Below are 15,953 nucleotides of genomic sequence, written 5' to 3' on the forward strand. Positions count from 1 at the left end.
TGAAGGGAATGGCCTCAAGCTCCACCGGGGGAGGTTCAGGCTGGACATTAGGAAAAAATATTTCATGGAAAGGGTCAGAGAGCCTCGCTGAGTCCTATCACTCCCAGCAGGCATCCCAGCTTCAGAGCTTGCTGTATATTGACCATCCCAGGGGTGCTAGTGAGACCTGTGCTTCAGCCCTGACCATCCCAGGGGATAGTCATCCTGACCATGGGGGTGTTTAGCCTGGAGAAGAGGAGGCTGAGGGGAGACCTCATTGCTCTCTCCAACTCCCTGAAAGGAGGTTGTGGAGAGGAGGGAGCTGGGCTCTTCTCCCAAGTGACAGGGGACAGGACGAGAGGGAATGGCCTCAAGCTCTGCCAGGGGAGGTTCAGGCTGGACATCAGGAAAAAAATTTTCACAGAAAGGGTCATTGGTCCCTGGCAGAGGCTGCCCAGGGAGGGGGTTGAGTCCCCTTCCCTGGAGGGGTTTAAGGGACGGGTGGACGAGGTACTGAGGGACATGGTTTAGTGATTGATGGGAATGGTTGGACTCGATGATCCGGTGGGTCTTTTCCACCCTGGTGATTCTATGATTCTATGAAATTATTAAACTCATGAAAGTCATGGTTTTAACATTTTCTACAAGTTTCCCAAGGAGCATTCGAGGACTGTCAGTGGCAGTATTTTAGATCACAGTTGTATGAAGCTATCCATCTGCAGGTTAGGTCAGTCACATTCCTGGAAATATATCAGAAATAAGTTGGAAATAAATTCCAACTCACTTATGTAACTTTGGCCCAACAGTGATGATTCCAAGAACTGTCAAAAGCATAATAGTTACACCAGAGGTCAGCATGGTACAGATTTCTTGTTGTCAATGTCACTGAAAATCGAGAATAAAATAAGAAAACCTTAATATCAATTTCTTCATTAAGAAGCAGGTATTCCTTTATTGGCAGTGCTGGTTGTACAGTGGATTGATTATTCCAAGCCTTGTGTGCATACTGAACCCCTCAGCTAGTAATAACCCTTTCTTTTATTACAAGAAAACATGCCTATTCATTAGAATTCCCAGAATAATCATACATATTGATTACATTTCCCAGAACAAATGATAATATTTCTCCTCCCCCTTGTGCATGCCCAGTTATTTGAGGTAGGGGTCTTCAAGGTTCCTGGGTGTTTTGAAGAAACCTTTATGGCCATCCTCCAACTGAAGTTTCCTTTGAAGTCAACATATGTGATCTGCAAACCTGGTTGTTTTGCCCTCTTTCACTCTTGATGAACACAAGTAGTTTCTGCTGGCTCCACCTCTCCCATGAACTGTTCATTTCAAACTCTCTTTGTTTCAAGGCTTCCGCTCAAGCCATCTGGTGCCAAGTTAATCGATAAGGACAGCTTACATCTTGCTAGCATCCTGCAAGGCGGCACAACTTTAAAGCACATGTAATCAAGTCATACAAGAGATATTAAGAGCACAGCAATTTGATATTCGCGTATCAAAGCCCTGCAAGACAAGCTGCTTAAATGGTCCTTTTCCTCCTTCACTGATCTTCAAGAGCTACTGAACTACAAAACACATTTTTCACGCTTGCCTATGGGAATTCATTGTTCACCATGTGATGCCTTTAAAACTACTTCTAAATTTTAACATGGGAAAAGTAGCAATACCAACTGCATCCTGCTGCTCTAGAAGACGTGTATTAGATTGCTTCTGGGATCATTCTTTCCAACACTGACTCTGGAACAATTTAGTGTTTCTATCAGTTCAAGAACTAATCTTTTTTGCAGTGTGCATGGGACCTCATTAGTTTTGGCTCTGTGTTTTTGCCAGCAGACTTTATATCCTTACATGAAAGTAACTCCTCCCTCTATACCTTCCCCTTCAAATTTTGATAAGAAAGCATAAATTTGCCTATGTGACAACTCCCTCATTTAATTGGGTGTTCTACGATGTAAGAGTAGTTACTTCAAAGCTAAATAGAGCTTTTGCTATTCTATTAGGACATCTGGATTTATAAAGAAGTATACTCCGGGTTATTTAAAACCAAAGATACCAGAAAGGGTGTCTGTGAGTCCAACCAGTCTGTGAGTAACAACTATTCCCTATTGCCACAATCAGCATTAGCAAGTCTCTGCGGACAGTATATAGTGCTGGCAAGAATCATCTCTCCTGCTTCACTGGGAAGAGCACTCAGAGCAGAATGCCTTTCTGGAGATGCCATAATTTAGTTTCTCTTTCTTCCTCTTGTTCCACCACCCTCCCCACAAGGTAACTTCAAAATACACATCTACCATCAGCTGTAGATCCTAGAAATAAATCTTTGTGCATGCAAAGCCTGTCTTTAACAGCCCTTTAACCCTTCTCATGTGGTGTAGCCTAGCCATGAATGTAGTCACAAGATACTTCCAACCAACTGACCTGGAGGGCAGCAATTATCTTCTGGAGCAGAGCACTTAGATAAGTGAGAATTTTTGTGTGTTATATTCTAGTGCTGCTACTGATGTACTGAAGCTGTTGGAATTTGAAGTGATTAGTCCATAAAAATGTATATGCTATAAAAGTGCCTTTCTTTCTTGTTCTACAGGGTAGACTCTAGATGGGAGTTGGAAGACAGTAGTAAACGTGCAAACTTCAAAGACAATGCTATGAAGGAAGAAAAATCAGCCAGAAAAAGGAGACAAATTATATGCATAAGACTACCTGATTTTCTACAGAAACTTTTATAATCTGTTGAGAAGATATTTTCAAAATCTGGATAATTTCTAAATTCTAGTTTGCTAGGTACCCAAGAGGGATGATTTCTGCAAACCTCAGTGAAGCGAGTGAATTCAGACTCATGGGTTTTTCTGAAGTCTCTCACTTGCATATTTTGATCTTTGTGATCTTATTTCCTCTTTATATCTTCACTTTGGTGGAAAACACAGTGATTGCTTTGATAATACATGGTGATAACACCCTTCATACCTCCATGTATTTCTTCCTAACTCAACTGTCCTGTTTGGATATCTGCTATCTGTCAGTCATCGTCCCAAAGATCCTTGAGAATCTAATAGTGGGAACAATAGGTGTTTCCAAGATTGGATGTGCAATGCAAATGTTTTTCTTCCTTTTTTTTGGAGTTGCAGAATGTTTTCTCTTGGCTGCCATGTCATTTGACCGTTACGTGGCAATATGCTACCCCTTGCATTATACTGTTATGATGAACCGTAGAGTCTGCAAAAGCCTGGTTGCTGGAACTTACATTTGCGGGACGGCTGTAGGCTTGGTACACACTACCATAACGTTCAGCTTACCTTTCTGTGGTCTTGCCATCAACCACTTCTTCTGTGAGATCCAACCCCTCTTGGAGCTGCTTTGTGGTAACTCCGCCCCGAGTGAAATTCAAGTCATTGCGGTTGCTGTCTTTGCTATTGTGTGTCCCTTCGTAATGATCATTTATTCATATATTTGCATTATTTCCACAATTCTCAAGATGCCATCAGCTGAAAGCCAGCAGAAAGCATTTTCCACTTGCTCCTCACACCTTTTAGTCGTTACTCTTTTCTATGGGACCGCAAGTTCCATGTATTTGAGGCCAAAGTCTAGCTACTCTGCAACAGTAGATAAGTTGCTCTCACTTTCTTACACCGTGGTGACTCCTTTGTTGAATCCTGTTATTTATACTTTGAGGAATGAGGAGGTAAAAAGAGCCCTGAGAAAAAGATGGAGGAATATTAATTTTCGTTTGAAATGATAAGGAATATTTCCATTGTTTCAGGTGGCTTCAATGATCTTTTTCACTGTAAAATCTTGTTCAGCAAGAATATTTTCCAAATTTTTCCCCCCCAAAATTTCAGCTTTTGGGGAGGGAAGAGGGAGAAGAGCGGAGATTTTCTATTTTAAGAGGAAGTGTTAGCAGGGGAATGCTAGGATTTTGAAAGGAAACTTCTTTAAAATAATTAAGAAATACCTAAATGCAATTTTATTTTCCCTTTTCTTTGCTATTTGTCAGAAATTTTTAGTATTAGGGTAGTCATAGGCTAGAATGTAAAGGCTGTGAAGGCATCATTGGAGATGTACAAAAGTCAGCTGGAGTAGATTTTGAGCAGCTGCAAGTTCTGAGCAGAGTAGATCAAAGTTCTGGCACTCCAGCAGTCCCTTCCAGCCCAAGCTGTTCTGTTCCTGATGATCTGAGCCAAATGTAATTATTGTATCACCTGGAACAATTGCAAAGCTAGCAGTTAACCTGAAGATCTTACAGTGAAATTATTTGAAGTTGGGAGAGAAACAAAAACAAAGAAGCAAGGCTAAGAGGGCTTTTAAAAAAATTTAATCCTGTAAATATCTTGTTTGTTGACATATAAGCTGTATTTTTTTGCTGCTTCTGTTTTCAGCAGTTAGAAAATCTCCCTCAGACTGTGAATAAAATCCTTCCACCAGTGACTTTTGCTTGGGTTGTTCAGTTAGGTCAAATGGAGACAAGAAAAAAACCACACAATCTGTCACCGAATGCCAGGTCGAAGACATCGTGGAAACCCCGAATAATTTGGGTTGGAAGGGACCTTAAGGCCCATCCAATTTCACAGAATCACAGAATCACAGAATAACCAGGTTGGAAGAGACCCACCGGATCATCGAGTCCAACCGTCCCCATTTGAACCCCCTGGTGCAGGCAGGGACAATTCCCACTGGGTCAGGTTGTTCAAAGCTCCATCCAAGCCAGCCCTGAACACCTCCAGGGATGGGGCAGCCACGACCTCTCTGGGTAACCCTCACAGGAGAATATTTCTTCCTAATATCCAGTCTAAACTCCTCCTCTTTTAGTTTAAAACCATCACCCCTTGTCCTACCCCTGCACTCCCTGATGATGAGACCATCCCCAGCTTCTTGTAGTCCCCTTTCAGTAGTGGAAGGCCACTGTAAGTTCTCCCTGGAGCCTTCTCTTCTCCAGGCTAAAGAACATCAGCTCTCCCAGCCTGTCCTTGTATGGGAGGTGCTCCAGTCCTCTGATCACCTTTGTGGCCTCCTCTGGAGTCGCTCCAACAGATTCATGTTCTTCCCTCTGCTGAGGGCTCCAGAACTGAACGCAGGGCTCCAGGTTAGGTGATACAAGAGCAAAAGAGAGGGGTAGACTCCCCTCCCTCACCCTGCTGGTCACACTTCTTTGGATGCAGCCATAGTTGGCTTTCTGGGCTGCAAGCTTACATTGCCATCTTATGTTGACCTTCTCATCCACCAACACCCCCAAGTCCTTCTTTTCAAGGCTACTCTCAATCTGTTCTCCACCCAGCCTGTAATTATGCTTGGGATTGCCCTGACCAAGCGTAGGACCTCGCACTTGGCCTTGTTGAACTTCATGAGATTAGCACAGGCCCACCTCTCAAACCCATCAAGGTCCATCTTGATGGCATCTCTCTCCTCCAGATCAGCACCTCCCTCTCCACTTCCCCTCCTCAGGAAGCTCTAGAGAGAAATGAGGTCACTCCTGAGCCTCCTTTTCTCTAAATTAGACAAACCCAGAATTCTCAGCCACTCCTTGCAGGACTTGCCTTCCAGACCTTTCACCAGCTTTGTTGCCCTCCTCTAGGCAACATTCAAGGACCTTCATATCCCTCTTAAGGTGTGGGGCCCTGAACTGCACATGGGTGAGGCTGCACCAATGCTAAATACAGCGGGATAACCACCTCATAGGAATCATCCCTTCTCCCTGGTATCCAGCAGGGAATATTTCAAAGCTGTGTTAGAGGAGGTTCAGGCTTGACATTAGGAAACATTTCTCTACAGAGAGGGTAGTCAAACACCGATACAGACTTTCCTGAAAGGTGGTCGATGCCTCAAGACTGTCATTAAGAGACATTTGGATGATTCCTTTAATAACATGCTTTAACTTTTGGTCAGCCCTGAAGTCATCAGGCATTTGGATGAGATGATAGTTGTGGGTTCCTTCCAGCTTTTGACTGTGCAGATCAAAAGAAAGCCTGGACAGGAGTGTGAAGCTTGTTGATCAGGGTATGACATGAAGGACCTTGACTTCACCCAGGAGAAATGCAAAGTCTGGCACCCAGATATGAGTGAGTATATGTAACAGGACAGGCTGGGGTCTTATAGAACAGCATCTGGGGGTGCAAGTTGAGCAGGAGGCACCACATCCTTGCAGCAAATGCAACCAAACAGATTCTCACCTCATTTTGTAAGGCTTTAGCCAACAGGGTGATGGAAATGATTTCTTACCCTATATTTTGCACTTGTGATATTCCTGTTTGCAGTACTGTCTCCAGTATGGGATTGTCCAGGACAAGAAAGATAGTGGCATACAAACTGTAGCTTGTACAGTGAAGGGTCATCGCCTTCTTTCATTGTTACAAAAAGGTAGCTGGAACACAAGACATTGGAGGGGAAACCGAGAAAGGTGGGCATATTAGGAAGAGAATGCTGACAGAGGATGTCATTGCTGTTCACACCTCCACAGACGGTACTGTGTAATGAATCTGGATCTAGACAGGTGAGGAGCAAGGACTGAATCTGGCAACAGAGGAAATTCCAGAGAGATACAAGGAATTTTGTATTTTTTTTCTTTATCCTGAGGTTGGGCAATATTATATTATGTGATGAAAGCTTGTCTGCATGTGGACCAAAGAGTACAGAACACAGAGGAGCTCAAGAGCAGATGTGGAGCGCAAATATCACCCCACTGAACTAGTACCCAGCTTATCACAGGGGCCAACAGTCCATGAAAGACTCCTCCGAACAAGCCCAGAGGAGCACAGGAGCACATGGGAGCACAAACCAAGGATTTTGTGAGGAACAAGCATTTTGTACAGGCCCCTCCCAGGGTTGTCCAAGCAGATTGACCAGTCCCAGTGTCCAAATGTGACACCCATCAAGAGGAGTCATCAGGAGCAACTCTCCAGATCACCTCTCAGACTAACTGCCTAATAGTGTGGGACATACCGAGTTCAGCTACGGAACCAAGGGAATCCTGATGGACTTTGGGTGTGAGAATGTCAGGGTGCGTTTAGAGGGAAGAGTATGCAGGGTCAGCTATGGGATCAGAGGAGTCCTAGCTAGCTGGATGTGTGTATTTTGAAAGGTCTGTAACAGCAACTGGAATAAGGCTGCTGTCTCAGGGGTTCATATGTCAAGATGCCAGTGACTGGAGAGACAGTAAACCAAGATTCAGGCACTGGGCAGATTGGTTGTCTGAACTTGACTGCTGGAGGGATCCACCTTGTGTATGTTTATGCACACACGTATGTTCTCACTGGTGAACCTCTGCTCTTCTGGTGAGACCGCTCCTTAAATCCTGTGTTTAGTTCTGGGCCCCTCACCACAAGAAGGATGTTGAGGCTCTGGAGAGAGTCCAGAGAAGAGCAAGGAAGCTGGTGAGGGGGCTAGAGAACAAGAGGAGCAGCTGAGAGAGCTGGGGGTGTTTAGCCTGGAGAAGAGGAGGCTGAGGGGAGACCTCATTGCTCTCTCCAACTCCCTGAAAGGAGGTTGTGGAGAGGAGGGATCTGGGCTCTTCTCCCAAGTGACAGGGGACAGGACGAGAGGGAATGGCCTCAAGCTCCACCAGGGGAGATTCAGGCTAGACGTAAGGAAAAAATTTTTCATGGAAAGGGTCATTGGGCACTGGCAGAGGCTGCCCAGGGAGGTGGTTGAGTCACCTTCCCTGGAGGGGTTTAAGGCATGTGTGGGTGAGGTGCTGAGGGGCATGGTTTAGTGGCAGAGCGGAATGGTTGGACTAGATGACCCGGTGGGTCTCTTCCAACCTGGTGATTCTATGATTCTATGATTCAATTCTGTTCCTAGCATCCCCTTTGGGCTTCATGATACATTTCCTCTCTAACATGTAGGATATCTACCATGACGTATTTCTAGCAGGACCTTTTACAGTTTGCTATAGAAGTGTTCCTTTCATCAACCTCGTTACTAGTGATCGGTCCCCAGTTTGGAGTGGGTTAGGACAGGGGGGAAATTTTTTCAAAATACCTCTTCTAGAGACTCTGCTGCAGTTAAAAGTAGCACTGGATATCAGGAAATTAAAATCAGGTCTCAGTCCCTATCTGATAAACTACTTGATCATGTCTGTTAACAGTGAGCTGAAATCAGTCAGGACACAGCCCAGATTCCAGCAGATCATGTCTGAGTGAGGATGAAGGTTTAGGAAACTCCAGGATGCATTAGTCATAGGTAGCTTGGAAGGAGATACCTAATCTAAGAGTGCAAAAGTCTTTAGTATCATAGACATGGTTCTTTGGTCTGCCAGTTGGTCTAAAAGTTAGAACAGAGCCTTTGGTGCATTTTATTTGCCTGTGTAGAATGCTTGACATGTTAACACACTGATGCTTAATCACTAAAAAAAACAACCCGAAGTAATTCTTTCTTCTCCAGGGATGTGGAGTTTCCAAAAGGTCCTGTTTTCTGATTACAAACACACACAAAAGTCTCAGAAACCCTGAGACATCTAAATAGCCCTAGATACCTTCCTGTAAGTACCTGAGTTGCTCCTGTATCAGTCATAACATCCAGTGTGAGATCAGTCCTACCCAGTGATATTTACTCCTGCAACCTCGTGTCCTATCATGAACAGCCAGATTTTGTTATATGTACCATGTTGGAAAAAAAAATCCTCTTTTCAAAGAATCCAGTCCTTGGACAGAAGAAATTTCATACTGCTTTTCACGCTTCAGAGTACAGCACCACAAAGCAGAGCTGTTTCTGATTTGTGCAGTGATGAGCAACAGAGAACTGGTGCCTTACCATGATCTTTTCTCATGTGCCTACAGTGTGTCTAATGGTTCTGACACTCACTGCTCTGAGTGAAAGGAAAATTGGTTTTGTGGAAGTCTATGGAGATCATGCTTCTAAAATGGTACTTTGCTCCTGGGCACAGATGGTGCGAACCTATCTGCTCTGAAACAAGACAATCATTCTTGTGCTAACAAGCAGATTATTTTGACTTTAAATGGGGACAGATCAGAAACTAACTGCAGTGTGTCAGCATTTGCACAGATGACTGAGCTTCACGAAGACCTGCAATGAGAAACACCAAAGAGCAGGGCAAATAACAACAGGGTTTGGACTTCAGATTTTCCCATTGATATTAAAAATATTTTGAATTTGCCTCTGTCTTTTAGTTGCTCCAGTTCTTCTCCTCTCTCTTGCTTCTTGTCCCCTCTTCCAAAGACAATGAAGTTTTATCCCAAGACGCTGTGTCCATTCATCCCAAGACACTAGAGTTTCATCAAGTTTTAACTAGGCCTTTGTGTCTAACTGAGTCACCCCCAGGGGGAGTACTGGGCTGTAGAGAATTGAGAAGAGGACCAAACACCAGGTAGGAAAGTTTTTAAACTCAAGAGTGAGTCTAGTCCCAGAAGTCCTTGTTAGCTCCAGTTAATTGCTCTTAGTGTTTTACGAAAAACAAATATTTAATTGAGAAAAGGCAGGATCGCATCAATCCAAATCGAGATTGGACTGAGAATGCTGTCACACCCTTGTCACATCAGAGCTGGAGACAGTTAATCAAAAACTTTTGAACAGCTCCAGAGGTTTTAGGATGTTACATTGGAGTCATCGGGCCAATGTACACTGCATGGAAACTGGGCTTTACTTCGCTTTGGCCAGAGAAAACATGATGTTATTTAACAACTCCCAGTAGCAACAACAAAAGGCAGCAAAGCTGCTTCTTCACAAGGGACAGAGATCATAGGTAATACTCCTGACTGATGTAAAATGTTTTAACCAAAGCTAATGCACTCCTACTGTGGCTGGCTCAAAAGTTCAAAGCCATATGCTCTGCTGTAAAACAAAACTTTTCTCCACTAGAACCAGCAGAGCAGGATGTCCCTTGTGTCTCCTGCTGTAAAACAACAAGTGTCCTGGAAACCCTAAGATTAAATCTCCCCTTTTCACCATTACCAGTACAGAAGCAGGTACATTAAAAATTGCTCCTCGCCTATCAATGTGCTCATTCACTCTTCTCAGGCTTCAAGGAATTCATAGAATCATAGAATAGTTTGGGTTGGAAGGAACATAAAGATCATCCAGTTCCAAACCCTCTGCCATGGGCAGGGACACCTCCCACTGGATCAGGCTGCCCCAGGCCCATCCAACCTGGCCCTGAACCTCTCCAGGGATGGGGCAGCCACAGCTTCCCTGGGCAACCTGTTCCAGGGCCTCCCCACTCTCATGGTGAAGGAATTATTATTATATTAATTTTGTATTATTTTATCATACTGCGCCAGTATGCCCTGACTACTATGCTCTATCCATTGGCCTTGGGCTTATACCCCTCCTTCTGTCTTTTTATGGTCCACACTAACTTTGCTCTGGCCTTATCCATTTTTTATTCCTTCACTACCTCAGTTCAGCATATCTGAGTTAACCTATTGATGTAAGCTTTTCCACCCCTGTTAAGTGAACACATTTGAGTCCTGTGTCATACCTGCCCTTTGACTAAAAATCACTGTTCTGATATTCTCAGCTATGCTGTTACTCTGCCCCGGCTATGTTCGCTACACCACTGACAGCTTATACTTCATCGTGCATCACAGCCTTTTGGATGAGACCTTCAGCCTTCAAAGGCACCTCAACCATCTGCCCTTCTACTGTACATCCCTACTAGCCTTGTCCCTAGCTAAGCCGTGTCCATTTTTGCTACCCACTACTCCAGCTGAGCCCATCATAGTTACACGGTGGACTGAAATACCTCTTCCATGCCTCTGTTCCTCCTTTTCCTCCTACACCAGATTAAAACTGAATGAAATCAACATCTTGTTCAGCAAATGGAGCTATGACAGTGAGCATTAGCCATGCTTTTCTTTTGATAATCACACATGTAAACCCCTTTGGAGTTCTTTTCTTTATTATCAATTTGCTTTGTGCATCTACAATGTAATCCTCCTAAGGTTTTGTTGTGCACAGAAAGCTGTTACCAAATCCTGTAGGCACACGGTAGAAAAGTTTCCTTGAATATTCTCACATCAGAGGTTACCAGGAAGATGAAAGAGGTACTAGTTGCCTGAACTGATGGGCTAGGGCATGTGGAAGCAGAAAGAAGTGTGTGTGCATGTGACAATGGTCCTGCTGAAACCCAGCAGTGTCTGACTTGCAGAACACAGCCTGTTCCAGCTTTGTGCGCTAATCAAATTTGCAAGTGTCTCCAGATTTGCCGGGGAAGAAAGTTGCAGCAAAGGATCTTCGATGAATTTGACTATAGGAGGCTGTAAGATCCACCGTAGCATATTCAGAGTTACTTACATTTAACTACTCTTCCAATCTGGTCTTTTAGACATAAGTGACTTCCCTATCGATATCAACACACTGCTTTCTCCTGGTTTACCAATTACACACTCCTGTTGCTCTTCTCCTTATGCATTTTTTCATAAGCCTTACCTCGCTCCTCAGCTGTGTATCATGTTCTGATTTGATCTCCTGAAGGTAAATATCAGCCTTTCCTTATCTTACTCCATCACCGTTTCAGCCTGTGTGTTCCACATCTCACCACTCTATAGACCATCAGTATCTAAGCCTGACAAAGAACTTTCCTGCCACCTGCTACATTGATATGGTCTTTATTTGCTGGGCTACTCCTGATCATGACATGTTTGAACCACCTGTCTGACCTGGACATCCCCTCTTCACCCAGCCCCCTGGTCATGCCATTTCAAGACACTTCACAGACTTTGCTGCCCTCCTTTAGATGTGCAAATGGTTTCCGTCTGGAAACCAATCATGCAATATCTTCTTTGATCTGGTACATCCCTAGTGACTTAGCTGCTGAGGTCCTCATTTCTGCTGGGTAACCCTGCAGGGCAAGGGATAGATTAATTCAGGCTGCTACTTGCTGCTATTCCTGCTGACTCACAGGCGAGAAGTAGTTTGCAATGAACACTGATGAGCAGTAGATGGAAGCAGTAACCTCAATATGTGCTGCAGGCATCATCACCAGAGACAAGAGCTATGACTGCTAGAGCTGTTAGTACGGAAGGGAGAGTTGAGAGATGGGAGGAGGGAGTTCATTAGATTCACAGAACTGTGCCACAGGCAGTACTGGAGTTATTTCTGATGATGGCCTGGTTTAGCAGAGGATAGTGTAGCCACAAAAGTGACTTTTGTCTCCTTCTTGAGTCACTTTTGCATCACAGCTAACCTGATCTGGCTTAATATTTTGCCAGCTATCCCAATCTTTATGAAAGCTGCCTTGTTCTGATTCATTAATTTTGACTCACTGCCTAGCCTGGTTCATATTATTTTATATATATATTCTCTTAGATGCCTGGATATCCCGTGTCATATCAAAGCTGACCCACTCTCTAGATGAAGTCCATACTTTCCATTTTAAGCCACCGATTTATCATGCTATAGACTAGTCCACAGGTCACACACACTGCTCCATCCCGATTCATATACGTCACTGACTTCCCACTCTGCTCCACCTTATTAGCCTGACACTTAGTCTATTCCACCCACTGTAGTTCCCTGACACAGCCAGGTCTTTTGCATTCACCACTTGGCCTGTTCTGTTTGTATTCTGCTGCCTTGGAGAGGTTCAGGTCCATTCCTTTTCCTCCCCTAGGTGTCAATGAAAACACACATCCTCCTCTTAACTCAGTTTCCCTTGTGAGAAAATTGACTCATGCCTGAGAATTCTTGTGCGTGCATTGCTTCCAAACTCTACCAGAGAGTGAGCCCGACCTCTGAAGACAACAATTTGTGACTCTTCATGGAATCATAGAATCACTAGGTTGGAAAGGACCCACTGGATAATCAAGTCCAACCATTCCCATCAATCACTAAACCATGTCCCTCAGCACCTTGTCCACCCGTCCCTTAAACCCCTCCAGGGAAGGGGACTCAACCCCCTCCCTGGGCAGCCTCTGCCAGGGACCAATGACACTTTCCATGAAAAATATTTTCCTAATGTCGAGCCTGAACCTCCCCTGGTGGAGCTTGAGGCCATTCCTTCTCGTCCTGGCCCCTGTCACTTGGGAGAAGAGCCCAGCTCCCTCCTCTCCACAACCTCCTTTCAGGGAGTTGGAGAGAGCATGACTTATGCTCCCTGTCTACAGATACATCTACATTTAAGATTCCTGCAGCCAATGGATAAAGAAGCTTGTAATGAACTTCTACAGGCTCTAGGTGGAGCTTAAAGGATGCAACAAGTGACAAATGTACTAGTTGAGAGTTTTATTTTCCCAGAAGATGAACTTTATGTAGAAGTCTTAATTCTCCTTCAAAAAGTCCTGAGGCTTCATAAGACTTTGTTTTTCAGGGCCAACCCTCCTTCCATGTCAGGTGTTAAAAGCCAAAGGTTTCTGGAGGCAGCACAATTTTTAACAAGGAGAGAAACAAGCAGAAAATAATTGATTCTCACTGGTACCATGGACCATAACTTACACTGCTACCTTCCCCTGGTCTTGTTAGTTTAACAAAATGACAGAACTGGACTATAATAGCACTTTGCTTTGGTGTAAGTGCCAAACTTTTGGTAACTACTAATCTAGTACCTGGCCTTGACAGATCTTGATAAGCCATTGTACCAACATGGCTTCAAGAACCATTCAACTCCCTGACCTCCTTCCAAAAGGAAAAAAATAAGGAGGAGAGGAAAGACATTACTGTTATAGCTTTGTCCACTCCGATAATGTAGTACTTTGGCCTGATACACAGAACTTTTGATGATCTGAGTCAGTCCACCCAGGGTACTCTAGTCTCTAGCCTGTCTATCTGTGGTCAACACTCTTCTCTAGGGAAGTTGATTAAGTTAAGATAGAAGATTAATGGATCAGTTGATTAATTAAAAGTGTATGAAGCAGGTCTCTGATGTCCGTTACTATAATCTGGGACTTCTTTTCCCCTCTCCTTTCCAGAAATGAGGACAGGTTGTTAACCCTAAGACTTAGAATCATTAAGGTTGGCAAAGATCTCTAAGATCATCAAGACCAGCCATCAGCCCAGCACCATCATGCCTACTAAACCATATCCCAAAATGCGACAACTACAAGATTTTTTTAACACCTCCAGGGATGGGGACTCCATGACTTCCCTGGACAGGCTCTTCCAATGCTTCTCCACCCCTTCAGTAAAGAAATTTTGCCTAATATCCAATCTATATTTCCCCTGGAACAAATTAGAAGAATAGCTACTAACACTCTGCTGACTACAGTCTTGCTGCTACAACTGAGGATGCAGTGTTATATGGGAGAACTACTGACTTCTGCTCAGCTTGCTGTCCACAAGGGCCTAAAGATGCTTTTCTACAAGTTTTTTTTTCTAGTTAGTCAGACTCTAGCCTGTCCTCTCACATGGCGCTACTTTAGCCCATGTGCAGGACTCTATATTTGCCTTTGGTGAACTTCACGAGGTTCCTAACATCCCATTTCTCCAGACAGTTGATAACCTCTGTCTCCCTCCAGCATATGAACATTCTCCTCAGTTAGGACTCCATTAGTAACCAGATACCAGCTACACTTCATGGCAATTATTAGAGTCTTTAAAATCTAATGTCCAGCCCATTTTCCATCCCACTGTATTGACCAATCATCCAGCTCGTATCCCATCAATGTGACTGTACCATGGGAGGCTGAAGTCAATGCACACAATATTGTGGTCTCCCCTTAATGCCCAGAGCCAATTAGCTCATTCCAGAAAGCAAGCAGGTTAGTCAGGCATGATTTGCCTTTGGTGAATCCATATTAGCTCCTCCCAGTCACCTTCTTCTTCCTTATCTGGCTTGAAATGCGTTCAAGAATTTAATCTATAACCTTCATGACCATGATGAGGGTCCTTTTGTCCCCTGGGTGCTTCTTGCTCTTCTTTCAGATGGGAGGAGCATTTGCCGTTTCCAGCCATAAGGAAATTCTTCCAACTGCCATTGCTTTTTCAGGATGAGAGTAGCCCCACGACACTGGCCAGCTCCTACAGCACCCCTAGATGAGACCCATGTGGGGCTCTGGAAATTCTTCCTTCCTCTTTTCACAATCCTTGCTGGTTTCAGCTGGGTAATTTTGTTTTGGCTTCCCAGCTTTCCTGGGTCCCTTTGATGGATTACCTAGGGCTGTCTCTCTTTAGATTCTGCAAGAAACATCCTGAATAAACAGGTGACTGCTCTGCTGAAGTGCAGGACTGTGATTCTATTATTTGCTTTGCTCATTTGCTCTCAAGATTATAATCCATAGACTCATGATTGTGCAGCAAAAGTTGCTCTCAGCCTCCAAATCCTTGACCAGTTCTTCTTCCTTTGCAAGCAATGAGTATAGCAGAGCACCTCCCCGGCAGTTTTTCATCACCTGCAAAGAGAAATTGGTTTAAGCACAATAGTTAGTAATACAGTTGTAAGGTAGGCATAATTCTAGTTGTAAATTCTATAGTTAGTTGAGGTCTCTGTGTACACTGAATCACGGAATCAGAGAACCATTTAGGCTTGGAAAGGACGTCTTAAGACCTTTTAGTCCAACCCCTCTGCTCAAGCAGAGTCAGTTAAATCAGGTTGCCCAGGATGATGTTCAGTCAGGTTTTTTGTATCCTCAGGGTCACACATCCCACAACCTCTCTGTGCTACCTATTCCAGACTTTGCCCACTGTCGCAGTGGTGAGGTTGTGGAGTCTCCTTCTCTGGAGATATTCAGAAACTGCCTGGACATGTTCCTGTGCAATCTGCTGCAGGTGACTCTTTTAGCAGGGAGACTGGACTAGATGATCTCCTGAGGGCCCTTCCAACTCCAACCGTTCTGTGATTTTGTGATTCTGTAGTCTCTAGTCACTTCAGAACAGCTCTGTTGATTTATTTCAGTTGAAAGTCTGTCCCTGTAAACATTGAATGTATTCTTGGTACTACATGCTAAGCATTACGTACTTTCTGAAACACACTTTGGGTCACCAGTTGCAGCTGAAATACATGTAGGAAGCTGGACATAGCAGAGGGCTGGCATTCCCCAAGGTATCTTGAAAGTAAACAAACTGAAATCTATATCTTGCATTCCAGTAGC

General features: G+C 44.1%; 1 protein-coding gene across 1 annotated transcript; it reads left to right on the plus strand.

Moving 5' to 3' along the window:
• The first annotated feature begins 2,953 nt into the window (after nt 1-2,953).
• On the plus strand, nt 2,954-3,718 carry LOC138731007 (olfactory receptor 10C1-like). Its single transcript, XM_069876698.1, has one exon. It carries the CDS (start codon nt 2,954-2,956, stop codon nt 3,716-3,718), a length of 765 nt encoding a protein of 254 aa, XP_069732799.1.
• Nucleotides 3,719-15,953: the final 12,235 nt, after the last annotated feature.

The sequence above is a fragment of the Phaenicophaeus curvirostris genome, chromosome 26 (genome assembly GCF_032191515.1).
Source record: "Phaenicophaeus curvirostris isolate KB17595 chromosome 26, BPBGC_Pcur_1.0, whole genome shotgun sequence".
Taxonomy (NCBI): domain Eukaryota; kingdom Metazoa; phylum Chordata; class Aves; order Cuculiformes; family Cuculidae; genus Phaenicophaeus; species Phaenicophaeus curvirostris.

Bases quoted from the DNA above. Each gene is read 5' to 3' on its own strand.
- LOC138731007 (XM_069876698.1), top strand. From the start codon at position 2,954: ATGTATTTCTTCCTAACTCAACTGTCCTGTTTGGATATCTGCTATCTG.